The 26550-nt window shown below is 47.3% G+C and overlaps 1 protein-coding gene across 6 annotated transcripts in view; it reads left to right on the top strand.

Annotated features, from left to right (window-relative positions):
• Positions 1-2497: 2497 nt before the first annotated feature.
• Positions 2498-26550, top strand: part of SLC7A6 (solute carrier family 7 member 6) — a 32731-nt gene continuing 8678 nt past the window's right edge. Inside the window, exons 1-3 of one of the 6 annotated variants that reach the window (XM_037041431.1) lie at positions 2498-2592; positions 14168-14723; positions 25348-25473. In XM_037041431.1, coding sequence (XP_036897326.1) covers positions 14204-14723; positions 25348-25473 — 646 coding nt within the window. In that variant the 5' untranslated portion in view covers positions 2498-2592; positions 14168-14203. Of the gene's footprint in view, positions 2593-2784; positions 2869-12247; positions 12528-12568; positions 12791-12991; positions 13265-13500; positions 13911-14167; positions 14724-25347; positions 25474-26550 lie in introns of those variants that run through there. The other 5 variants (XM_037041433.1, XM_037041430.1, XM_037041429.1 and 2 more) reach the window with 5 other exon arrangements.

The following is a 26550-nucleotide window of genomic DNA, read 5'->3' as shown; positions in this document are numbered from 1 at the left end:
AGGAAGGCCACCCTGGGGGCCAGGTCTGGCACCAGTTTTGCCTGTCGCTAGGCACCTGGGGCTTTCCACCCTGGTGAGCTGTATCTGGCTGTAAATTGCTTTCCAGTGTGTTCAGCTGTCTCAGTTTCCCCATTCCACTTGTCCAGGAATTTTCCTGGCTTCTTACTATCCTACTTCATTCTGACCTCCCCGAGTCTCAGTTTGCTAATCTGCAGAATGCGGATGAACAGATGTACCCTGCTGGGTAGTCCTGAGGAACACTGCTGGTGTTGGAGGACATCCGACTCAGTGCTTGGTGCATGGTGGGCTTTCAGCTGGTGGGCTGTTGTAACTGGGTGTGAGACAGTGAGCCAGAGTCCTAGTGAGTCAGGCTAGTAAGCCAGGACAAGTGCAACAGGGAAACTGAGACAATTAAAAGGCCAAGCAGTTTATAGCCATCCAGTAAATGAGAAAATCCTATTTTCTCTAACTAAGGACACTTAGGAGTAAATGTTTAATGCTTCCCCCCGATCCAGAGGGTAAATAGCTTAAATTACCCTACTCAGGGAGATAGACAGCAGAAACTTATTTAGTGCCGTTTGTGCCAACCATACCCAAGGACAGATGAAGTTAGGGGAATAAATCTCATTTTGGCATATCAGCATAAAGCTGATGAATATTCCATTGAGATCCTCCCCTAAACTCCCAAACTTTAGGACTCTCAAGGACCCAGGGCACTCTCCCTTCCAGGGGCAGACCTACACCTTTCTCCCCTTTCAGGACTGCATCACCTCAACTCTAGAGGTCCCTAAGAGACTTGCAACCAGGGGAACAATGAGCAGCAGCAGCTTGTCCTAGGATAACCCCTTGAGCCTGTTTCCAAGGCCCCCTTTTCTCTGACTTCCCACTGAGCTCAGAGCAGCCCCACCTTGGCTCATTCCTTATATTTCTAGAGAGCTAAAGCAGTGCTTGCTTCAGCAGCACATACACTAAAATTGGGATGATACAGAGAGCCAAAGCAGCCCCACCTAGGCTCCCTCCTGTTGCTGCTTCTATGCAAAGCACTTCTTTGCTTCACTGTCCCTACCTTTAATAAACATACTCTCAAAATCACCTGCACTTGGTGTTGTGAAAACTCTCCTGCATGAATTTAAAAACCTGAGGCAGACCCACTCCAGACCCGGTCCCCTTTTTGGTAACACTGGGAGCAGGAAAGTTGCATTTGTGTTTTTTGTAAGAACAAGTGAACTGGCTGCCATTGACTGACACAAGTGTCCAGAGCCCTTTCTCTGCCTGGCCAGGTAGGCAGAAGGAACTGATCTAGGGGACAAAGGGCCAGGCTCTGATGACTCTAAACAAATACACATATGTATTAAGAAGGCATTTCCCTTGGAGAGCGTCAGGGCAGCACCAGTGAGGGCTCTTTAAATATCATCTCGGGTCTATAGGGAGGAGGGTGGAAGTCAGAGGAGATATGAAGTCATTCCAATCTGTATTTTCAGAGCATCCTGTACCCTGTGGGGGCTGAGTTAGAGGGAACAGGATAGGGATTGGGAGACTATTACCACTGGGGAGAATAAAAACATGAGCCGCAGGGCCTGGGGGGCTGGAAGAGGAAAGTCCAGGGTGCTGCGCGTCTCTGGCTGGGTCACTGGGGTGGGTGGTGGGGAACAGAGATTTGGGTATGGTCAGTATGGAACTAGAGGATGTGAGGGTGTGGATACATGTCTGGGGAGAATGACTCCATCCCACAGGAGAGAGTCCTGGCTTAAAGTGTGGACAGGAAGCTGAGAGGGAGGGCTCAGCTGCCTGTGTGGTTGGTCGGTCAGGAGGCCTTAGACAGAGACACAGAGCCACCAGAGGAAAAGGGGCTGGGAGATGGAGAAGGAGCAACCAGGGCAGAGGAGGCAGGAGGGTGCGGTCCTCTAATGGGGGTGTCAAGAGCATCAGGCAAAATGAGGATGGATATTGCCTCAAGCCTGAGCCCCAGGAAGTCCTGCGGTTGGTTACGGAACCCCAGCAGCGTCCATGTATTTGTGGGGGTCTCAGTGGATGTGTGGTGGTCTAAGTTGTGAACGTGGAGGGCAAATCCTGAGTCTCTGTCTTCCGAGGATCTGGAGGAGAGGGTTAGCTGTGTAAGGGATAAGAAGGTTCTTTGTGTAAGCTATATGTGGTCGCCCTAGGTGTGGGACACATAGGGACAAGGTTTGGGGTCGGTTAGAGGTCCCCGCGTGAGAATCTCCATTCTGAATCCCTTGGAGCCGGGGGTGACTCCTCGTAGTGTCAGGGAGTGGCACGCCAGCTGGTGAGGTTGGCTGGGCCCAGGTCATGGCCCGCGTGGGGCCCGGCGTGGCCGACCAGGGTGCTGACTGCCAAGTGCACTCAGAGGCCGGGAGAGTACACGTGGGTGCCCGAGCGCTGCCCGCCGGATCGCAGAAGCCGGGAAGAGCCACTGCCCGCAGGTCCCAAGCGGAGCCCGGCGTCTTGTCTCCACGCGGCGCACGCTGTCGCGATCCGGCGGCAGATTACGTGATAGGGGCGGGGCCTGCGCAGACGTGGCGGTCGAGGCGGCGGCGCGACCGAGCATCCTGGTGGCGGCTGGCCACCCGCGAGGTAACGGACCGCGGGCAGGCGCCGGGGACGGCGGGGCCGCGCTGCGTCCCGTGGGGCGGAACTCCCCGCGCGTCCCGTGGGCCGAACTCCGCGCGCGGCGCCTGCCGCCCCGGCCGCTCTGCCGCAGCTGCCTCCGGCGGGATGCGGGCCTGGGGAAGCGCGCGGGCGGGCGGGCCGCAGGAGAGGCGCTGCGGGCGAGAGCGTGACGCTGCGGGTGTAAGAGGGACCTTACACACGCAGGTCCCTCTGGCGTGAAAACTCGCGTGAAAGCTGGAGGTGATTCCAGGAGTGTGGGAGGCCCTAATGTGAGACTGAGTGTGAGAAAGACTCCACGTGTGTGTGTGTGTGTGTGTGTGTGAGAGAGAGAGAGAGAGAGAGAAACAGGCTTCCTGGTCTAGAAGAATACTGCATGCGTGTGAGACCCAGAGGCTGAAGGTGGTGGCTCTGTGAGTGTGCAATCTTGAGGAAGATTCCATGTGTGTGTAAGAGAGATATTCTGGGGACGAGGGTGACTCCTGAGTGTGCGAGAGGCTGTGTGATCGAGACCGGTGAGAGTGACGCTGAGCAGGACAGACTGTTCGGAAGACTGAAATACTCAAGTGCGAGGCTGATGGTACGGAAGAGGACCTGCGCCGTGTGCGAGAGAGACTGAGAGTGAGAAAGATGGAGGACACGAGACCCTGAGGATGGGGAGGCAGGAACAGAGCTTCTTGGGGATGCCGTGGGATTGTCGGGGCTTCCAGTGCTGGCCCCAGGTGCTGGCCCCCTGGGGCTCGGGAAGGGTTGCTCCTGTTATGAGGGCTCTTTCTAGCGTCTCCGAGTCATGTCATCTTGTTTGAACAACTCATGTCATAAATGGCGGGGGATATTTGTGAAACATTCTGAGAATTCTTTGCTAAGCACTAAGCAAACAGTCTGGGCACTACTGTGTGTGATGGTCATTCTGAGTAGGAATCAATGTTTAATTTAACAGATGTTTTTAAGTACCTCTTGTGTGCATGGGGCTCTGTGATTGGTGACATGGTTAAAAAGAAGTCAGCCTCTGCCCTTGATGGGGGAAAAAAGCACTGCCAGCGAATCGGGGCTGGCAGAATGCTGAGCCATCTGGGGCTTATCTCTGAAAGCTGTTTCCTGATTTGAAAATCTGGGAGAAGCAGACTTTTGAAAGCCTATGAGTGCTTTCTGAGATAATTTTCTCCTCATTTTGCATACTGTGAGGCCCTTTCCAGGCTGCCCACATTGCTCGGGTCTCATTTTGTGCTAATGGTTTTTCACTTCCTGACTTTGGTCTCAGACTGTCACTTCGGTTCTTACGTTTGTTTGGTTTTTCTTTCCTGACAAATACATGGAAAATCACAAGCTTGGTTTCCTCCTCTCTTTCTCCTTCCCTGTCTGGCTGTGGACGTATTTTTACTGCAGACCAAAAATAAATTCCTGCTATGTGATCAACCTCCTTGGCACTTCTTGGTACAGGAAATTTCCTGACCTCTGTCCGCTGGGCTTCCTGCTGTAAACCCCAGGATGTAAATGCATTTCTACAGAAGTGATGCAGATGGTGTCCTGAGGACCTGGGACTTGGGGAGCAGCAGCTGTGTAGATGTGAATGGTTTGAAGGGACCTGGCTAGTTCCCTGAGGCATGTTTGGGCTGGTTGCTTTGGTTACACTCCCGCTGTGGGTGTGATGGAACTTCTCAGTAATTGAGTGCTGTCCCTGTGGGCATATAAAACTTAGATTTTTACAAAGGGAAATATGGGTTGCTCTTTACTAGGTTCATTTTTTTGAAAAGTTACCTTACTCTCTGTTGCAGAGAGTAAATGGCCACAGCAGGCAAGTGGAATTAGGCCTTGCTGTGGAGACTATTGTTTTCCTTTATGATGAGGAGGCTAATGAAACGGTGATGTGTGCTTGTTTCTTCACAGGTGAATATTATTGCTCTGTTCTCTGTTAACTTTGTTGGATCTTTGAGATTTGGAAAGAGTTTTAGTTATTTGTGTACAATGTAAACACAATTCTAGTAAAGAGACTTTGTTATACTGTACAATACATTATCTCTCTAAAGAGTAATTGTGGTCTTTATAATTAAAGGTCTTTCGATGAGGTGAAAAAGAAATACTCGATTGCAAATACTTTAGAAAAGTAACAGTATTTATTCACTGAGATTGGGAGCTAAATTTGATCTTGAATTTCCTGGTGTCCTGTGTAAAAAGGCAAATGTAGAGAGCCACATACTTTTTGTTATTCGATAGAGGTACAGTAAATATGTGTGTATATTTTTTAAGTTTAAGCACTAAAAAATTAATGCATACTCATTCTGGAAAATTTACAAGACTCAGAGAAGCTTTAAAAAAAGAAGTCCTTTGTGTTTTGACCACAGTTAAGATTTTGGTGTATTTCTCAATAGCATTTTTTCTCATAGTCATCAATCATAAAAGAGTTATTAAATGCCAGCTTATAAAATATTCTTTGTAATTGAACTTTGAAAGAGCTTCCCTCCTGCCGTGAAAAATGCATTGAACTGTTCATTCTATGGTTAAATTTTCGTGCGGAAATTTTAGTGGTCTAGTGAATTCCTTTATTATCTGCTGCAAGAGCTTGGAAAATAGGATGAAAACCTGTTCGAAAGCTGCATTGTGTCCTTACAAGGGCAATTTAATACTGGTTTTTCAAGACAGAAACTATTTTCAAGACTGGGTTCACTCAATGATTTAACAGAAATTGTCTTCAACTGTGATTTTAAAGACTGTATTTAGAGACTGAACGACTGGTAATTGTGTGTGATCTTCACAGACCAACTCCTTCAATCAGGTGAATAACGCTGAAGGCAAGGGAGTGGCCAATTCAGAGATGATTGGGTAGAATCTGTGTATTGGTGACTTTCATCCCAGTGCTATGGAAGGTCTGTAAGTCTACTCTGTGGGAACAGACAGTGCGTCTGACACAGCAGTCCACTGCTTTTTTGAGAATGTATGTAGATACACTTGTGACTAGTTAAAGGCAAATAAATTAAAAACCATTTTTGGCCCTGGTTGGTGTAGCTCAGTGGATTGAGCAATGGCCTTTGAACCAAAGAGTTGCTAATTCGATTCCCAATTAGGGCACATGCCTGAGTTGTGGGCCAGGTCCTCAGTGGGGGGCTCAGGAGGAGCAACCATAATTTATGTTTCTCTCCTTCTCTTTCTCCCTCCCTTCCCTTCTCTAAAAATAAATAAAATCTTTAAAAAGAGAGAACCAAACCATTTTTGTCATCACAGTAGCTTTTTGTAATGTTTTTTACCTACTTTATCACCTGTTACCTGAAGAACAAGTGCTGTGACAAATGATGGGAGCCATGCAATATCTTAGACTGGCTTCTCTGAATGATCGCTTCTTTCTGTCTTTTTAAAACATTTTTTACTTACTGATTTTAGAGAGAGGAAGTAGGGGATCAGTAGAAGAGAGAGACAGACTTTGATTTGTTGTTCCATTTGTTGATGCATTCGTTGTTTGATTCTCACGTGTGTCCTGCTGACTGGAGACCTAACCCGCGACTTTGGTGCATCTAGATGATGCTCCAACCAACTGAGCTACCCGGCCAGGGCTGAATGATCACTTCTCTTTAGTTAAGCCTTTGTTGCTGTTCTGGGGAGTAGGTGGCTCAAGATGTTAGACCTTTAGTAGGATTTGTTGTGTGTTTTCTGACCTAGGTGTTTTCTGTTGTTGATATATTTTTATTGAACGATCATGGACTGCGTACAGATCCTGCCCTAGGCCTAGTATTAGATGCTACTAAAACAGACAAGGAGCTCACAGGCTAGTTGGGAGAGACTGAAGGAAGGTCAATGCAACGACAGCGTGAGGTGGCTTCTAAGGCAGAAGCATGTATGAGAAACCTTAGGGGTACGAGGAGATAAATAGAGAAAGGTGGCTGCCAGGATATTGAGGAAAAGGTGGGAGCTGTAGAATGTTAGAGGCAGAGTGCTCAGTGTGAGCAAAGGTGTGTTTGTTTGATAGGCTTCAGGGCTTAGGACACTGTTAAGTAAATCAGTGTGACTGGACTGCAGGTGGGACTGCATGCAGCATGGGACCTAGTGACAAGGCCCTGCTAAGAAGGTTGAAGTTGGTCCTCAAGGCCTCAGATGGTTCCTGTGGGAGGGTTCCTAACTGAGCTCTGAGACTGACTGAGTAGATGGTAGGAGCCAAAGCTGTCTTTTTCCTGTTGGAAGTCTGTCTACCACCCCTGACTTGCCCCCATTTCCTGCATGGAGGTAAGTCCTATTGCACATGCCAATTTTATATTTCACAGAATTCACATAACTACTTAGACAAGAACTATGCTGAGGTATTCCGTTTTCAGGTCTTTTAGAATCTAGATCCTTTTTTAAAAAAAGATATTTTATTGATTATGTTATTACAATTGTCCCATTTTTTTCTTCCCTTTATTCCCCTCTGCTCTGCACCGCCCCCCTCATCATTCCCCCACCGTAGTTCATGTCTGTGGGTCATATATGTAAGTTCTTTGGCTTCTCCACTTCCCATACTATTCTTAACTTCTCTCCATCTATTTTGTACCTACCATTTATGCCTCTTATTCCTTGTATTTTTCCCCCATTTTCCCCCTTCCCCCTCCTTGCTGATAACCCTCCATGTGATTTCTGTTTCTGTGAATCTGTTCCTGTTCTAGTTGTTTGCTTAGTTCGTTTTTGTTTCTTTAGGTTCAGTTGTTGATAGTTGTGAGTTTGTTGTCATTTTACTGTTCATAGTTTTGATCTTCTTCTTTTTCTTAGATAAGTCCCTTTAACATTTCATATAATAAGGGCTTAGTGATGATGAACTCCTTGAACTTGACCTTATCCGAGAAGCGCTTTATCTGCCCTTCCATTCTAAATGAAAGCTTTGCTGGATAGAGCAATCTTGGATGTAGGTTCTTGCATTTCATGACTTGGAATACTTCTTTCCAGCCCCTTCTTGCCTGTAAGGTTTCTTTTGAGAAATCAGCTGATAGTCTGATGGGAACTCCTTTGTAGGTAACTGCCTCCTTTTTTTTTTTGTTGCTTTTAAGATTCCCTTCTTTTTAATCTTAATGTAATTATGGGTAATGTAATTATGATGTGCCTTGGTGTGTTCCTCCTTGGGTCCAACTTTTTTGGGACTCTGAGCTTCCTGGACTTTCTGGAAGTTAATTTTCTTTCCCAGATTGGGGAAGTTCTCCTTTATAATGTTTTCAAGTAAGTTTTCAATTTCTTGCTCTTCCTTTTATCCTTCGGGCACCCTACGATTCAGATGTTGGATCATTTAAAGTTGTCCTGGAGGTTCCTAAGCCTCTCCTCATTTTTTTTGAATTCTTATTTCTTCATTCTGTTCTGGTTGAATATTTATTTCTTCCTTCTGTTCCAAATTGTTGATATGAGTCCGGGTTTCCTTCCCTTCACTGTTGATTCCCTGTACATTTCTCTTTATCTCACTTTTCGTGGCCTTCACTTTTTCTTCTATTTTGTGAACATACTCAGCCATTTCTGTGAGCATTCTAATTACCAGTGCTTTGAACTCTGCATCTGATAGGTTGGCTATCTCTTCATCACTTAGTTGTACTTTTTTCTGGAGCTTTGATCTGTTCTTTCATTTGGGCCATATATATATATTTTTTAAAGATTTTATTTATTTATCTTTAGAGGGGAAGGGAAGGAGAGAGGGAGAGAAATATCAATGTATGGTTGCCTCTGGTGCATCCCCTGCTGGGAACTGGCCTGCAACCCAGGCATGTGCCCTGACTGGGAATCGAACTGCTGTTGTGTGGTTCGCAGGCCTGTGCTCAATCCACTGAGCTACCAGCCAGTGCTATATATATATCTATATATATATATATATAGATATATATATATGTGTGTGTGTGTGTGTGTGTATGTATATATACACATATACATATATATATATGTATATATATATATTTGTATATTTGTCTCATCGTGCCTGTTACTTTGTAAGGGACAGAGCCTTAGTTATTTGCCAGGGTGGTGGAGCAACCCTTGTCACTGTTGTGGGCTGTCTGTAGGGGAGGGGTCTGAGAGGGAACAATGTTGCTTGCTCTGTTCTCTGCTGGCTTTCAGTTACTTCCCCCACTACCTACAAGCAAATTGGGCCCTTCTGGTGCTGATTCCTGGGTGGGTGGGCTTGTGTACTTTCTAGGACCTTGTAGGTCTCTCCAACGAACTCTCCTGTGAGGCTGAGAGTTTCTTCTCCTGCCACAACCCCCACGCTAAAGAGGTTTTGAGGCTTTATTTCCCTCTGCTGGAACCCTGGGTTCCACAGTCTGTCTCACTCCCCAGTTGTTCCTCCAGGTTTATCTGCACACAAATTTGGGACAGACCTCCTGGCCCTCTAGCCCCCACCTTGCTTTGAGTCCTCTCTGCCCACACCGCCTGTCTCTGCCCCTCCTGCCATTCTGGATAAATGTTTCTTCTTTAACGCTTTGGTTGTTGGACTTCCATACAGTTTGATTTTCTGGCAGTTCTGGTTATTTTTTTTTAAGATTTTATTTATTTATTTTAGAGAGAGGGGAAGAGAGGGAGAAAGAGGGAGAGAAAACATCAATGTGTGGTTGCCTATCATGTGGCCCCCACTGGGGACCTGGCCCACAATCCTGACTGGGAATTGAACTAGTGATCTTTTGGTTCTCAAAGATCTCAAAGGCCACTGAGCCACACCAGCCAGGATTGGAGGCTTTATTCTCTTTTATTTTTTCACTATTAACCATTTGATTCTTAAAGTTTTCATTTCTCTGCTGAAATTCCACATCTGTTCCTGAATGCTGTCCAACTTTTTCATTAGAACATTTAATATGTTAATTGTTAACATAAAAATAAAAGACCAATGTGAGGCAACAAAGGTTTGAGATCCAAAACAATAGTGCTGATTCAGGTAGAGAGGATTAGGAAATGAAGGCAGGAGGTGTTTATGAGAAAGGGAAGGGGAATTATGACATGAATAACAGGTGGAAATTTTTATAGGTGTTAATAAGCTAAAGAAGGAATTTTTATAGGTGCAGATAAGCTTACATAGTAGTGTTAATAATGAAGAATGTTTTCAAAAAGATTTTTTAAAATGCAATAAAGATTTTTTAAAAAGTGAACAATGTCTTTAGCCCTGGCTGGTGTGGCTCAGTTGGTTGGGCGTTGTCCTGGGGACTGAAAGGTTGCTATTTCGGTTCCCGGTCAGGGCACATACTTGAATTGCAAGTTTGGACCCTGGTCAGGGCATGTTCGGGAGGCAACTGGTTGATGGTTTCTCTCTCGAATTGGTGATTCTCTCCCTCTTTCCTTCCCTTCCCCTTATTTATTTCTCTAAAATAAATAAGTAAATAAAAATAAAAAATAAATTTCAGGCCCAGTCCAAAGGTTACTTTACCTAGTCTTAACATTCCACAGGTTTGAGGGGTAAGGTGTGCAGGGCAGTCCCTCTGGGACGGGAGCTCCTGACCTATGTTAGAGTGACCTTTTATATTATTTTCCACATAATCATAGTTATTTTAAACTCCCTGTTGATAATTTCAATATCTAAGTCATCTCTAAGTCTTATCCTGTTGATTACTTTGCCTCTTGATAGTTGGTTTGTTTTTTTGTTTTTTGGTTTTTTTGCTTGTGATTTGTTATTGTTCTACAGATGTAGCTTATTGAGTAGTAGAGACTGAGGTGCATTAATTCCAGGAAGTGGGAATGCCACTTCTTTTACTAGGTTTTAGTATGGAAGTTTGAGGCGGTTATGTTTGGGTTTTGTTGTTGCTATGGTTACCTTTTTGTGTACCAGAATCTTCCTACAGTTTAGGGTTGGTTTGCTAGAGGGAGGATTTTTCCTGTGTTTATGCTCTACCACCTTTAGCTTTAGGGCTTTCTGCACCTAAGCATCAAGGCACAGTCTACCTCAGTAGTCGCCTTGCTGGGTACTTTCTAATCTGGTGGTGGAGAGCATCGGGTTCACTGTTGTTTGGGTTCAGCCTCAGTCTCAGGCAGATGCGTTTCCTTGGGTCTGGGTGTGTGTGTATCTTTCTGGATGATCCTGCCCCTGCCCCACAGGGAGGACACCTGGAAGGGTAGGTAGGTGCAGTGTGATCAGGATTTCCTGCCCCAGCTGCTTTGAGAGTGACAGAGTTTGCTGCCCTTTCCTCAGGGGTTTAAGGTTTTTATTCTTTAGAGAAAGGACCAGGTGGACCTTTGTGTTTTCCCCAAAGTAGTGATTGCTTTCTCTAGATGAGCACCACGGGGGTCTTTCTCTGGGCGCCTGCCTAGTGTTTCTTAGGAACGTCCACTGAAGTCTGTGGAGGAAATTCTCTATGTGTCTGTGGCTCTTTTTAACCCATGCTTGGCCTTCAGTAATTCATTGCAAATTTTATCTGAACTCTCCTTTCCTTGCTGGACGTTGGGCCCGTCGTTCTACCCGTCATTCTACCTCTGCTGCAGGTGAGCCAGCGCTTGCGTCTCTCCTTGGACGTGCTTATTTCTCCTTAAATTTCAGTCCATTTGGTTGTCCTGTAATCTCGGTTATCTGATGGCTTCAAGGAAAGTTATGGTTTTGTAGATAATTTAACTTTTTCTTGTTATAGGCCTGGGAGTGGTGCTTTTCCCAGCTCTCTACATCCTAAGTGGAAGTGGGAAGTTGAGGAGATTCCATTTATATCAGATTTTATTTTCCTGTGAAATGAGCTTAACTCTGTTTTTTCCTCTCTGTGGCAATTGTGATTAAATATATATTTGGTCTCCATCCACTATTTCTGGCAAACAGCTTCTGTGCTTTCCTATGTAAGAGCCATATGGGCAGTTTTTTGTTGTAATATTTAGTTTTTTTCTGAAATAGCTCCAGAGCATAAAACAGAAATGTGAAATGAAATGGATGTCTATTACAGCCCCTTTCAACATGCCAGAGTTTATGTTAATCTGGTGGTTTTTGGAAAGCATCTGAATCCTTTTAGGGTGGAGGCTGGGTGGCAAGAAGCCAGCCTCGTGATCAGAGGTGGAACTTTCAGACCAGTCCCAGCCTCTGGGGAGGGAAGAAGAGTTGGAGGTCGAATCAGTCGTCTGTGGTCAATGATTTGATCATTCATACCTTTGTATTCAGGCCTCCATGGGGTTTGGAGAGTTTCTGGGTTGGCGAACACGTGGAGGTGCTGGGAGAGAGATGTGTCCAGAGAGAGCAGGGAAACTCCGTGCCCCCTTCCACATACCTTGCTTTGTACCATGCCTTCCTGGAGTGTAGTGAACTGGTAATCTAGTAAACTTTCCTTAATCCAGTGAGCTGCTTTAGCAAGTTAATTAAACTCAAGGAGGGGGTGGTTGGAACCTCCTATTTATAGCCAGTCAGTCAGAGGCACTGGTAACAACCTAGACCTGTGATTGGCATCTGAAGTGGTGGTAGGGGGCAATTTTGTGGGACTGAACCCTTAACCTGTGGGAACGGTTACTATCTCTGGGTAGACAGCCTCGGAATTTAGTTAAATCGTAGGACACCTGGCTGGTGTTGCAGAATTGCTTGCTGTGTAGAAAACCCATACATCTGGTGTCAGAAGTTCAAAGGGAATACCTGGTTGCTTTTCCCTTCCCTGGCCCCGCCCCAGCCAGGGTCTGATGGAATAGGAGGAGGCTGGAGTGATCACTGGAGGCAGTGTTTCTGTTTGCCTGTGTTGTGGTGGGTGAAAGAGAACCGTCCCAGGTCTCTCTGCACCTGAGCTACTTCCTTGTTTTGTTTTCACGGGTGCCTGGGCTCACCCGACAGGTGTGAAAACAGATATGCTCTGGTGTGCCAGCTCAGGGAGACCTGCAGGCCTCTTCGCCAGGAGTGGAGAGAAAGTGGTGCCACCAGGCAGAAGCAGGCTGGCTCAACCCCTCTGGGAGTGGGGAAAGGCCTCTAGGGCCCCAGAGGAGTTTCTCCATGTGGGTTTGGGTCTGGACTCAGCAGGGACACTGAGATGGTGAGGCAGGAGTTTGGGCCGGAGGCTGTGGAGAGCGGAGTTTTCCCCTCAGGAGCTCTGGTTCCCTCGTACCAGCTCAGTGAGGCCAGGTTCCAGAACATCCATCTTTGTTGAGCAGGTCAGAGGCTTCTGGGAAGATGATGTACTGATTGACCCCATGCTTCTCCGTGGACCCCATGCTTATCTTCGTGCCCTTACAGGACTGACTCCTGGGTGGGAATTGAATGGCCTCCAGACTCATTTCTTCAGAAGATGAGTTAGGAGTAGGGAATCCAAACTCCTGACTCCTGCAGCACAGGAATTGAGTGGGGGAGAGGGCCGTGCTTTGGGGAGGGTCAGGAAGGCGCTTGCCTTCCTCTGCCAAATTCTGGGTCCTTTGCAGGTAGGTTGGTGTGGAATCCAGCTCCCTCGGGGTTTCTGGACTGGCCCAACTCTATAGTGTGTGTGAGCGCTCCCACCTCCCTCCAGGATGCCGTCCAAAACCAGATCTGTGGATAAGAGGAACCTTGTAGCTTTGATTGGGTGTCAGGACTCCTGGGTCCTATTCTGGGGGAATCGCTTTTGCACCCCTAGATGGTAGTGAGGGGCATGCTGAGAGGATAGCGAACAAACCAGTAGCAGAGGAGCCCCAGGGTACAGTGCCCTCTGGGTGTTCTTTCTCCATCTGTTTTTACCTCGTTACCCCTCTCGGGGAAAAGAAAGGTGCTGAGTGGACGTGTTGCAATGTAGGAAGTAAGGTGGGTATTTTTGAAATAGCAGTATATGGGTGTGTATTTTCTTTCTTTCTTGAAAAAGATTTTGTTTTTAGAGCTATGGGGAGGGAGGGAGAAAGAGAGGGAGAGAAACATTGATGTGTGGGAGAAACATCGATCTGCCTCTTGCGTGCACCCCAACTGGGGACCCAGCACACAACCCAGGCAGGTGCCCTGACGGGGAACCGAACTGATGGCCTTGCCTCATGGGACTATGCTCAACCAATGAGCCATGTCAGTCAGGGCAGAATGTGTGTTTTCATGAAGGTTTTCTCCTTGGTCCCTCTCTGCAGTAGTGTTATGCCCTTGCCTTAACATCTTCCTAGCCCTTCCCACCAGCTGCTCATGCTGTTTGCCAGCCTGACAGTAGCTCCAGTCCTCTCCACATGCGGCTGGACACTGCAAGTCCCTGTTTACATTTGGGTGGAGGGGAGTGGGAGGATTACCTGGGTATAGGCAATGAGAAGACATTCAGGCTGGCTAAGACTGTGAACCAGGTGCTGAGATTGTGGTTTTTTGCGGGGGAGGTTTGCAGGTTTTAAGCTGACAAGAACCCAGCCAAAAGTGTATTTCAAGGAGAGTCCACGCTACGGATAAACCCAATGCCAGCCTACTGTGGGCAACAAGCCAGGTACCTCTTGTTGGAAGTCACCTTCACGTTGTGCCTGAGCTCTTATGGGGTCTTTATTGGGAGCCACGGAGGTCTGCCTCCCTCCATTTCCCTGAGTCCCGTGGTGGAAACCGAGACAGGCTTGCTATAGTTAGGTCTCTGTGTGAGGCGTGCTGTCCTATGTAAGAGGTGGGCTGGGAAATCTGCCTGCCTTGCAGGTCTAAAGTAGAGCTTCACCAGTTCCTGCCTTAGACTGACATACTTATATTCTTTGCCAGGCTGTAGTAAACACAGGTGTGAAGGAAACACTCGCCATGGAAGCCAAGGAGCTGGAGAGCCAGGCGACTGCATATCATTTCATTCCTGAGGCCAGCCAGCCCAGGGAGGAGGACCACAGCATGCCACCGCGAGGGACCACAGAAACCATGCAGCTGAAGAAGGAGATCTCTCTGCTGAATGGCGTTAGCCTGGTGGTGGGCAACATGATTGGCTCGGGGATCTTCGTTTCACCCAAGGGTGTTCTGGCGTACACGACTTCCTATGGGTTGTCACTGGTCATATGGGCCATTGGTGGGCTTTTCTCTGTTGTGGGTGCCCTTTGCTATGCAGAACTGGGGACCACCATCACCAAGTCTGGGGCCAGCTATGCTTATATTCTAGAGGCCTTTGGGGGCTTCATTGCCTTCATTCGCCTGTGGGCCTCCCTGCTAATCGTTGAGCCCACCAGTCAGGCCATCATCGCCATCACCTTCGCCAACTACATCATCCAGCCCTCCTTTCCGACCTGTGACCCGCCGTACCTGGCTTGCCGGCTCCTCGCTGCTGCTTGCATATGTGAGTCTTGGGGCTACATTGGGGCATATTAGTTGGGGTGTGGGCTACTTTAGTAATGCTGGTAACACCTTATATTGAACAGTATATTTTGCTTTTTGGGAGGAAAAGAGGTGGATCTTTAAGAAGTGATTTCACCAAAGTCACTTGGTCCTGAGATAAGGGTAAAGGATGGGGGCGTGAGAAGTTTGAGTCTGTGGCTTTGATGCCTCACATTCCTTTTACCCTTGGCTCTCCCTGAGGTCTGTTCCCTAGTCTATGTGACAGGTTGCTGCATGTCTTATATATGTCTTGTCAGGTGTTTTGATTGAAGTCCACATCACTAGTTATAGCTTAACCCAGAAAAAATCATAAGTGCTGAAGCCTTTATTCTGCTGCTCAAAAAAAAAGTTATTTTGCTTCTCAGCTTTTTATCTTAAATGAGTTTAAAGACACCAGTGAGGAAATGGGCTTCTCTAGATCGTGGGGGGTCCCAAGGTGCTGTCCCTCAGGCCCACAGGACCACGGGGCCACTTCTTACTGCCGCTGACACTCTCCACAGCCAGTTCTAAGCAGCAGGCACCGCACCAAATGGCTTTTTCCAACTGGTGATTTGGGTTTCTTTACACTGACTTTGTAAACAAGCTCTGCCCGGGGCCAGTGAGAGGCAGGTGGGTGGCTTCTACCCCACATTTGGGTTTTGGTGGGTCCCTCTTTATTTTCATCTTTCTCTTACGAGGTGGTGAAGAGGGACTCCATGTGGAGTCACTGAAAGGGAGAGGGGGTCACTGGGAATTTACCTGGTGGTGTGGAGCTAATATTTTATGTAGCTAAGAAGTGTCCCAGAATTCCCTGCATTCCTTAGCACTGTGTTGCCAGAGGCCCTTAATTATACTCTGTTCTCCCCATATCTCTGCTTGCACAAGCTTTGGCAGAATATGTAGTTTATCTACAGTGTCAAAAATAGACTGAGAACACTGAGGAGTTAGCAGTAAAGAATTGTGCAGTCCGCTGTGCCTCGTAACTTTAAGAAATTAGTTAAAGCAAAATGTTGAAGGAAGTCCCTCCCCACATACCCCTGGGAAGAGGGAAGGAGGGTACTTAGTTGTATATCTGATAGGGTTTGGTCAGGGGGACTCTGGTCTGACTGAGCTCTCTGAAAAAGGGAATGGTTTTCTGATTGTAAAACATATTTATCAAGGAGAAAATAACTTCACCTCAAACCATCTTTAATGTACCACAAAGAGATAAGGACTTTTTTTGAAACTAACAACCTCTCTTTTATTTTCTTTAAGATTTGAAGATTTTATTTATTTATTTAGAGAAAGGGGAAGGGAGGGAGAAAGAGAGAGGAAGATGTGTAAGAGATACATTGATCAGTTGTCTCTTGCATGCCCCAAACCTGGGGCCTGGCTGGGAACCCAGGCACATGCCCTGATGGGGAATCAAACTGGTGACCTTTTGGTTTGCAGGCCGGCACTCAGTTAACTGAGCCACACTAGCCAGGGTGAGATATCAGCTAGATTGAACTTCTAGTAGTTCAGTTTGTCTTCATTCCTTCCTTTTTTGTGTCCTACTTTCCATATAACTTTATATTCTGCTTTCATTATGGGTTTTTTCCCTTTTTTATGGAATGTTCTTCAAAGAAAACATTTTTTAAAGTAGTGTGTATGTCCTTTTTTTTTTTTAAATCCCTGACTGGAAACTGAACCTTCAACCCTTCGATGCACTGGATGATACTCCCACCAACTGAGCCACACAGGGCTTGTTTTTTTATTTTTATTTATTTTTATTTTTTTATTCAAAAGGTAATTCACTCCTGACTGGTGTGGCCGAGTGGGTTGGGCATTGTTCCGAGGGTCAAGGGGTTGCCAGTTTGGTTCTGGTTGTGGCACATGCCTGGGTTTGGGGTCAGGTCCCTTGTTGGGGACATGTCAGAGGCAACCAGTTATATTTCTCTCCCTCTTTTTCTCCCCCTCCTTTCTAAAATATAAATAAATAAATAAGCAAATAATCTTTTTAAAAGTAACAGACTTTACAGTCAGCTTGAAAAATGCAAAAATTAGAAAAAAAGGAGAGTTTGCCAAGGAGTGCTGGTGGGCCTGTGGCTTCGCCGCCCTTCTGTGACTTGCTGTGCCCACCGCAGGGCTAGGCTGGGGCGAGCTAGTCCTAAGGTCCAGCCCTGCGCCGAGGGGGTGAAGAGAAGTGGACAAGAAAACCCTGTGCTCGCTCAGGCCACCAGGAGCCCGCTTTACCTTTCATTAGTTTCCCGACCTCTGCCTGGTGGCAGCCAGAAGGGGTCCCTTGGGCACTCTGGACTCAAACTGCGACCTCTCTGGGCCTCTGGTTCCTCATTTAAAGTGGGGTTAGTCCTCCCTGCCCATCACGGGTTGTTGGGAGTATTTAATGATGCTCTTTGTGTTTTATTTTTATTGGTAATATCCAATAAATTGTGATGTATAATTAAAAAAAAGATCAAAATCACCCCCAATTTTACCTCCCAGAGAACAATTGTTCTATTTATGTGAAAAAACTCCCAGTATTTTTTTTCTGAGCATATGTATCATTTTTAAAGAGTACCCTGGAGATCATACTCTTTGTGGGTTGTACACTACTTTTTACAAAAAATTAATATTTAATCCCTTTCATCCAATATCTTTAGGGGGCAGGGGGTTGGTGGACTGGGTGAAAAAATTTAAGGGATTGACTGGTACAGATCAGTAGTTACAAAACAGACTTGGGGATTCAAAGTGCAGGGTAGGGAATATAGTCCATAATGTTCTAGTGACTATGTGCGGTGCCAGTTGGGTACTAGAAATATCTGGGAGAACACTTTGTAAAGTATATGATTGTCTAGCCAATATGCTGAACACCTGAAACTAGTACAAAATATCGAATGTAAACTGTAATTGAAAAAAATTAAAAAAAATTTTTATCTTCACCTGAGGACATTTTTTTCATTGCTTTTAGAGAGGAAGGAAGAGAGAAGCATCGATCAGTTGCTTCCTGTACACGCCAGGGGATCCTATGTGTCTGGTCCCAGGGTCGATGTGCCCGCTCCTGGACTGTAGATTGAACCTACAGTCTAGGTATGTGCCCTGGCCAGGAATCAAACCTGCAGCCCTTTGGTTACAAGACAACGCTCCTACCAACTGAGCCACACTGGCCAGGATTAATTGAAAAAGTTTTTAAAAAATTAAAAAACAAAAATGAACAAAAATATTCTTAGAAAACATGGTTTGGGGACATATAAGTAGTTTCCTGGAAATGCGGTGCAGTGGTTAAGATCACAGGCTCCCAGGCCCTGGCCAGGTAGCTCAGCTGGTAGAGTATCATCCTGATAGGCCACGGTTGTGGTTTGATCTCTGGTCTGGGCACATATAAGAAGCAGCCAATGAATGTATAAGTAATTGGAACAACAAATCGATATTTCTCTTTCTCAAATCAATAAATTAAAATAAATCACAGGCCCCCCTGCGAATGGGTTTGTTTCCAGCTTTACCACTGAGTAACTACTGACTTTGGAGGAGTTTGCTGACTCTTGCCTCTGTTTCATCACTTGTGAAATGGGCACACTGACAGTACTTACCTGGAGAGGCGATTGTGAGGGTCAGTGGGTCCCACGTGCACCTCTCTGGCATACAGTAGGTGCTCGCTGGTATTCTAGTCAGTGCTGCTGCAGGGGTCCTGTGTGTGAGTCAGTTGTAGAGTTTCTGCGTGTTTTCTTTGATTTAATCTTTATTTTTTCCCATTACTACTTAGTCCCCTTATACCTCTCTCCCCCCTGTGTATTTTCTTAGGATAGAGTTATACAGGGTAGGGAAAAAGTGGGTTTACAGTTGTGAGTACATGAAACAGAGTGTCTTTTGTATTATTATTTATTAAGTATTGTATTATTTTCTGTACAAACAACTGTAAACCTACTTCTGCCCTACCCTGTGCAAGGGACATCCCTGAGTCTAAAGGAAGAAATTGTTTGAGGTTCTTTGTGTGTTTCCCTGTTGCTTTCCAGAGGTTTTGTGAGTTTGTAATCTTTTCTGAGCACCTGACAGCACCTGTGCATTGCTTCTGCTATGGCCTGAGGGTGAATTCCAGAAATAACCAAGTCCAAGGGCACCTCTGTCTCTAATTTTTCACACACGGAATATTTTCATTTGTTAAATCTTCTCATTATGATTTTCACAGTTGTTTTTGTGCTTCGGAAGCCCACCCCTACATCACAGTCTTTTGCGAGGAAGAGAGACCTCAGCTCCTAGAAACGCAAAGTCATGGCATCTCACAGCTCCTCTCACTCAAATGTAGTTATAACCTGCTTTCTCCTAATCTGAATTCCTGCAAGTCTCCTGTCCCAGAAGCCTGGTGCTTTTCCATAGTGCAGGCCCGAACACAGGAACTTGTTAGAGATTGGGCCAAGTCATTTTTATCCTGGCTGACTGGCCTCCAGGGTTCAGCTTAGGTTTCTTCTGAGAACTTAGGGCATAGAATCGGATTCATGGATCATGCAGCAAAGCTGTGATGTGATGGAGGTAGTCTCCTTGGGCAGGGCTGGCAATAAGAGCAGCTTGGGTTCAAGAGACACAAATTGAAAGAAGCCAGGGAGGTCATAATTAGGGAAAAACCAAAGATCTGCACCGAATCCAGGGTGAGACTTGGGTGGAATAGGAGGATTAAATTAGTCTTGAACGGAGGCATGAGAGGGGTCCAAGCCGTTGGTTGGGAGACTGCCCAGAGAAGTTAGAACCATGGCAGGCTATACAGTTAACGTTCCGTTCTGGAAGAAAGGGCCCAGGCAGGTCTCCACATAACCGGCTCCAGAGCAGAGCTGCCAGCTGGAGGCCCATGGGCCAGACCTGGCCCACAGATACATCTGTTGGGCCTGCACAGTGTCTAAACATTTTTAAATTACTTGCCAACATTTGAAAATCAGGACTTGTCCTTTCTCTTGAAAAATCAAAATTTCGAAAAACTTTGGACCCAAATCCCTGTCCAACACAGTCAACTGCATTTGAATAATGGTTGCTTTCTTTAAATGGGATGTTACTAGTTTCCAGTCCATTCTATTCCTCTACTTCCTTCTGTTTTATACCTAGACATTCTTTCCATTGCTCGTTTTTATTGTCTTCTTTGGCCCCTGAAGACATTGCTGTTTTAGATGCTGGTTTTCTAGCTGTACCCTGACTCCCCTCAATCCTAGGTTACACTTGGCAGGGAGATCCAAGCAGCTATTTTAGGATTTCAGGCTGCCTTGGCTACTCATTGTCCTAAAGTGGTGGTTCTCAACCAGAGCTGAGCCATTTGGTAATGTCTGGAGTCACTTTTGGTTGTCACAACTGCTGGGAAAGGGTGCCACTGGCAGCTAACGGGTAGGGAGAGGCCAGGAGCGCTGCTGGATACCCTGTAACGCACATGACAGTTCCTCACCACTAAGACTTATATGGACCAAATGTCAGGGGTGCTGGAGTTGAGAAACTCCTAAACGTGCATTTTGCTCATACATGTTCTGGGATCTTGGACTCTGTGGTGGGTGGGGCCTCAGGCTGCTGACTGAACTCAGTATGCTCAGGGACTCTCAGTCACTTACAGGACTTTAGGGGAGAATGGCAGTTCTTGAAGTCCCTAGGTCCCCTCCCTGGCCCGGTGCCCAGCACTGTAAGAGCACTTGATTTGACTACGAAAGTGTTTGTCTTGGCTTAGGTCTTGTCAGTACATTTATCTTTGTGGGGTCTTGCTTTTTATGTGGCCTCACGCATTATTATTGATAAGTATTTGTAGTGAAGGTTTCAACACGGAAGTCAGTTCAGCACTGACATAGAGGCATCAAAGCAGAGGACTGCTCACAGCTGAGACTCCATTGCCCCTGAGGGTTTGGCAAGGCCGACAGTGAGGAAGAAGAGGAGGAGGAAGGGGATTGTCAGGGGTGGGACTGGAGTGAAGAATCACTGTGCTGCCTGGATAGCTTTCTGTCATCTCTCGCTGTCTCGAACTGAGGCCTGGGCAGGTTCTGAGCAGGCAGTCCGCCCTGTTTTGGTCGGTCACTGCTGTGGATAGACAGTTCCCACGTTCCGACAGTGCCAGGCCTAAAGAGGACTAGGTCTTGACCATAGTTGTTGAAGGACTTTGTGCTCTAACCCTACATATCATTTGAAAGTTTTGATACTAAGATTAAAAGTGGAAATTTGTGTAGCTAAAACAAAGAGGCTTTTAAAAAGACATGTATATTACATATCCGTACATATCCCAAGAGGTAGCTCCTGACTACGGGTCTCCATGTGGAAGGGCATGCCTCTCCTGACGGCTGCAGAACATGTCTCTCCCAGTAGGCCTGTAGGTGGTCCTCACCCCCACCCCCTTTTCCCTTTTCCCACCTTCTTCTTGTTAAGGATTACCCTCTCCTGTCCTGGAATGTCCCTTAGTAATGCGCAGCCTGTTTGTGGGGGGAATCAGAAGGGTTCCTTCCTCCCCCTGTTGCTGTAGGAAAAGGAGCTGTGACTTTCTGCATAACTGGGACTAGGCGTCAGGTTGCCAGGCCAGCTCCTCATCAGAGAGTAGGAGAGGTGAAGGTCTGTCTTCGGGCGGCTGCATTATTCAGGATTAGATTGTGTTTCAAACAATTGCCGACCAGAGGGAGCATGGCTCACACAGACTGAAATGCGTTCCTCTCACATGTTAGAAGTAGATAGTGTGGGGCTTGTAGGATGACTTCATAGTTCTTCCAGGAGTCAGGTTTCTTTCCTCTGCCTCACGCTCTGCCATCCGCAGCAGATGGTGGTGGTGCAGGACGGCTACTCAAGCTTTGGCCGTTGTCTGCATTGTAGCTGACAGGAAGGGCAAAGAAAGGCATGCCCCAGCCACACTTCCTGCAGTCTTATTCATATAAAACTTTGCTTATATCATGGGTCAGGAACCTAGTTACCTGGTTCTACTTCCCTGCAAGGCAGTGTTACCTTTATTTTTTATGACTCCAGCTAAAATTTCCATTACTGAAGAAAAGTAGAAAAACAGATATTGGAAGGTAGCTAGCAGTCTGTGCCGCAGAGAGACTTGGGGATTTGTTTCTGCTTTGGGGTTGGGGCTAGGAATCCTCCTTTCTCAGCAACAAGCCCCCAGAGAGCCTCAAGGACCCCTCGTATGGGCCCTACACTCATGGAGGCAGGCTTTCCAGAGAGGAGGTGAGACTAGGGGAGCAGAGAAGGCTCGGGTGTTTTAAGGGTAGTGGCTGAATTGTCGTCCCTGTCGGCCTGTGTTGGAGTGCTGGTGCTCTGTGGTGCCAGATGGGGGTGGGTGCTCTGGGAGGCTTGGAGGGGGGAGGACCAGATAGTGAAATTTTCTGTCTTAGTTCAGAACACGTGACTGCTACTTGGTGGACTGTTTTCAGAGCTCTCTGTTCTCTGGCAGGGCCGCGAGTTGGGTGAAGCAAGCAAGGCACCTGGGGCCAGTGTTTAAGGGCGGTTTGCCAAGTGGCCTTCCTACGGCGAGTGCCTCTGTAACTTCTGTGCCCTAGGTGCTTTACTTGCTCGCCCTGCTCCTGGCCCTGCTCTCTGGCTGGCTGCATGCTCTTACGTTTTTTTATTTTTATTGAGAAATAAGCATATGTTCATGGTAAATAAGTCAAAGTATGAAAGGGCGCACAGTGGAAAGCAGCCGCCCCGCCCCCAAGAGCAGCCACGGTGCCCAGGCCCTTTCGTACCAGCTAGTCTTTCTTCACAAGAGGCGCTGCTTTCTCTCATCTCTTCAGCACTAGTAGTTGTGGTTGAATTCCCACTGTGTGCAGAGAGGACTCAGCCTGGGGGAAGCTGGTAGCAGGGCTGTGGGAAGGCGAAGGAGCAGAAGTGAGAGGGAGTGTCTGCTCTGCAGGCTGAGGAGTCTGTCCTCCTCTCTCCCCTGCTCGCTGCCCCTTGGTACCGCGAGTGAAGCCGGGGTGTTGTGAGGGTGCGTCTCCACCTTTCTCTCTCTTTTTTATCCCCATCTCTCTGTGTCTCCTTGTCTTTGCTTCTTGTCTTCTCTTTCTCTTTCCGCTGTGTCTGTCTTCTGTGTATTTTTGTCTTTCTCTGTCAGTCTTTTTCTTACAAGCTGTACACCCTCTCACTTCTTTCTGGAGTCCTGCTTCCTTCTCTGCTTTCTTGTGGTTTTTGTTTCTTTAACACAAGGGTTTGTATGTGACTTTGACTTGCTGTGGTCCTGACTCTGCTGCTTTTAGGTAGATTCAGTCTCTTGGAATCCCAGCTCCGTATTCCTGGGAAAGATGACCCTGGGACAGGGTCTGGCTCGATCATGCACAGTAGTGGAGGGAGGGGCAGCAGTTTCCAAGGAGGGGTCTGGCAGGTAGGCAGGTGCCTCAGAATATGCTTATTGTACTGCACGAGGGTCTGTGGATGACCGGTGGCTGTTAATGAGGCTGTCCTAGGCTTAGTTCCACACAGCGAACCTCAGCTAGTGGGGCAGTCCCCAGGAAGGAGGCCGGCAGCATGCGTTCCTTTGGTCTTCTCCCCTTCCCCATGACCATTGCCCACACCCCCCGACCCCGCCTCATATGACTGACTGGTAAGGGGCTGTGTCATTTGCCAGAGTACTGAGTGAAAGCTCTTGAAGTGTCTCTGAAGTTGATCAGCCACCTTGTGTGTACCTGCAGGCTGGCCCTAGGCTTTCTTCTCCAGTCGAGTGGAGGAGTGTCCAAGTTTCTGACAGTTGCCTTGTTCCCCAGAATTCGAGGTTAAGTGATAGTCATCACCATCTTGATTCTAACCAGAGCTCCTCGTTTCCCCTCTTTGCTTGGCAGCAAGCTTAAGAAAACAGAATGTTTTTGTTTCCTCCTAAGAATGTATGATTTCCTTGGAAAAGCACCACCCAAGTGCCTGAGGGAGAGACCTTCTTGAGATAGATAGATGTTCACGTGACTGTAGCAGGAGACACGAAGCTGTGCTGTGAAGTGGGAATGCTGTCCGACTAAGGGGAAAGAGAGCTCAGTGAGCAGCTGGCTGGTGTATTGGGAAAGGTTTTGTAGAGGATGTGGGGATAGGGCTAGACCTGGAAAGTGGGAGTCGCTGTCGGCTGTGGCAGGGGGAGGAGAGAATGACATTTCTTTTTTGCGTGTATTTGGCACTGGTAAAGAGAGAGTCTGACTGAAGGAGAGGGTGCAAATTAGGAGTAGGTAAAGGTGGCCTGGAGGATGAGCCCAAAATATTTTGTGATAACATTTGGGGGTCATATAAAAGTTCTGGTTTTGGAGACATGGGGCAGTAATTAGAGGTGCCACTGTGGAACCCCTTGTATTTTGTTGTCGTGTCTTTCCTGTGGATTGTAAGATGCCGGGGTCCTCAGCACAGGGCCCAGGTGCTGCTGAGGTGTGTGAGGAGCTGGAATGTAAAGCCGGCAGTGCTGACAGGAGCCTAGGGAACGCCCAGGTGAGCTCACTTCTCCACGGACTGCACCCAGAATTGGCGAGGGGTGGGGGGTGGCATAGAAATGGGAGTGGGGGAGATTGGTGGGGTCCGTGTGAGCTTAGGAATGGTAGTTAGCCTCTCTCAGTCTCAGTTTTCTCGTCTGTAAAATGGGACTAGGAATGTTTGGGGGTTGTGAGAATTAACTGAGAGGATATATGTAAAATTGTTAGGCATGTGACAGTTTGTATTTTTTATTCTTACATGAAAAATGTTGCGTCTCTAATTCCTAGGTGACCTGCCACCTACATTCAAATTCACCTCATTTATTATTTTAAAATATTTCTTATAAGATTTTTTAATTTATTTTTAGAGAGAGGAGAAGGGAGAGAGAAAGAGAGAAACATCAATGTGTAGTTGCCTATCACGTGGCCCCAACTGGGGACCTGGCCTGCACCCCAGGCATGTGCCCTGACTGGGAATTGAACTGGTGGCCCTTTGGTTCGCAGGTTGGCACTCAATTCAATGAGCCACACCAGCCAGGGCAAATTTACCTCATTTATTAATGGGCCTCCCTTGTCTCTACTTTCTAAGGTGGCCATGGATACGTCTTGTGTCTTGGGTGGTTTGGGACCTTAGGAGTCTGAGGGGAGAGGAGTAGGGTGAAGTTTACTCCTTCACCTCAAATGGTGAAGCCATTTCTGAGCCTGGGAGGAATTTCCAAAAATGGCTCTGGTTGTCAGAATTTATGAATATGGGTGCACCCTTCCCACCCTGGGAGCACGCCCATGCCTTTCTTCCCTCTCAGGTGTGCATCTCCTGAACTCTAAGGGTCCCCACGAGACTTGCGACCAGGGGAGCAGTGGGCAGCGGCAGCTTGTCCTGGCTAAGCCCTGAACCTGTCTCCAAGGCCCCCTTCACTTCTGACTTCTCAGTGAGCCCACAACAGCCTTACCGTGGCTCACTCTGTCAGTGTGACTTTTACTTCTCAGCGAGTCCACACAGCCCCCGTGGCTCCCTTTCGTGTATTTCTGGGGAGCCAAAGCAGCCCCTCCAAGGCTCTCTGTTAATTGCTTCTTCTGTCCTAAGCCCTTCCTTGTTTCATCATCCCCATCTTTAATAAATGTACTCTCGAAATTAAAAAAATAAGGAATTTATGAATGTGAGTTAATGCGTGCAGACAGGGCAGAAGTGATATACCCTGTAAAGAAAGGTTGGGCCTCTGTGCCCTAAGCTCAAGCCTGCCAGTGACTGTGTGGTTTTTCTTCTAGGTCTGCTGACATTTGTGAACTGTGCCTATGTCAAGTGGGGCACGCGTGTACAGGATACGTTCACTTACGCTAAGGTCCTGGCGCTCATTGCCATCATCGTCATGGGCCTGGTTAAACTGTGCCAGGGTAAGAGGAGCCTGAGGTGGGAAGGAGGGCGGCTGGGTCTGGGGGAGGAGAGGGGGATTCTGTTAGCTTTACTGCTCGGCTCTGTACAAGCTAGACTGTGTCAGTGAGAGCAAGAGATCAGTTCCTGGGCCTCGTGGGCCGGGCAGGCTTGGCCAAATGGACATGAATCAGCTTCTCCCTCAGAGCTGCTTTCCCTTTAAGGAGGCTAGGAGCACTGCAAGAAGCCAGCTGAGGGCCTAGAAACTTGGGTTACAATCAGATCCTAAAAGTAAACAGCGGGGATAACGTGAACCCTGCGCTGGCTCCTAGTTTCGGTCTCTGACTGCCAGGCAAGCGAGTAGGAAGATGGGGCCCTCCTAGAGAGTGGTGGAAGTGGGTGTGTGTGTAGGGAGGTGGGGTGTGGAACCATTGGGTATTTCATCTGGACTTGCTCTTCTTCAGCATTTCCTGCCAAAGTCAAAAAATAAAAAACTTAAATATTGTGAAGTTGGCACTGACTTTCTGCAGGTTGGCTTTAGGAAGCATTTTCATTTGTGGACCAGAGCAAACTGGCAGTGAGGGCCACAGGCCTCCCTAGATTGCTGGAGGCCTTAGGGAAGTCACCAGGCCTAGGGTGTCCTGATCATTCAACGGCCAGTTCTCTAGATCACCGGTCTCTAAACTTGGCCGTGTTCACAACCAGCTGGGACACTGAGACCCCCTCTCAGACCTATTGGATCAAACTCTGGATGGTTTGGAGTTGAAAAAGATGTGTTTTTAAGAAGTTCCCCGTGTAATTCTTAAGCAGCTGATCTAGCCTCTCTGTGTGCACATGCACAAAGTTAGTGCAGCCAGACACCTGTATATCCCTGGGGTCTCAGGAACATCTTGGTGTCGAATTGGGTAGTCGAGTAATCCTCCCCTCAGCTGTGTGCCTTAGGAATCCTCTGCTTTGGGTGCTGACTGACACCCCTGGGACGCGGGCATTTCTGTGTTCCCTTCTCGCTGCACACCCAGCCCTTTGTGCCGTGTTGAGGGATGGGTGTAGGCTTTCTGCAGGGGGTGACAGCAGGCTTTCTTAGGAGTCTGGGTCTCGTT

This window comes from Sturnira hondurensis, unplaced genomic scaffold (genome assembly GCF_014824575.4).
Source record: "Sturnira hondurensis isolate 20B ecotype Veracruz unplaced genomic scaffold, ASM1482457v3 Scaffold0003090, whole genome shotgun sequence".
Lineage (NCBI taxonomy): Eukaryota > Metazoa > Chordata > Mammalia > Chiroptera > Phyllostomidae > Sturnira > Sturnira hondurensis.
Note: the sequence above shows the minus strand (reverse complement) of the source record. Positions and strands in the feature narration are given on the sequence as shown.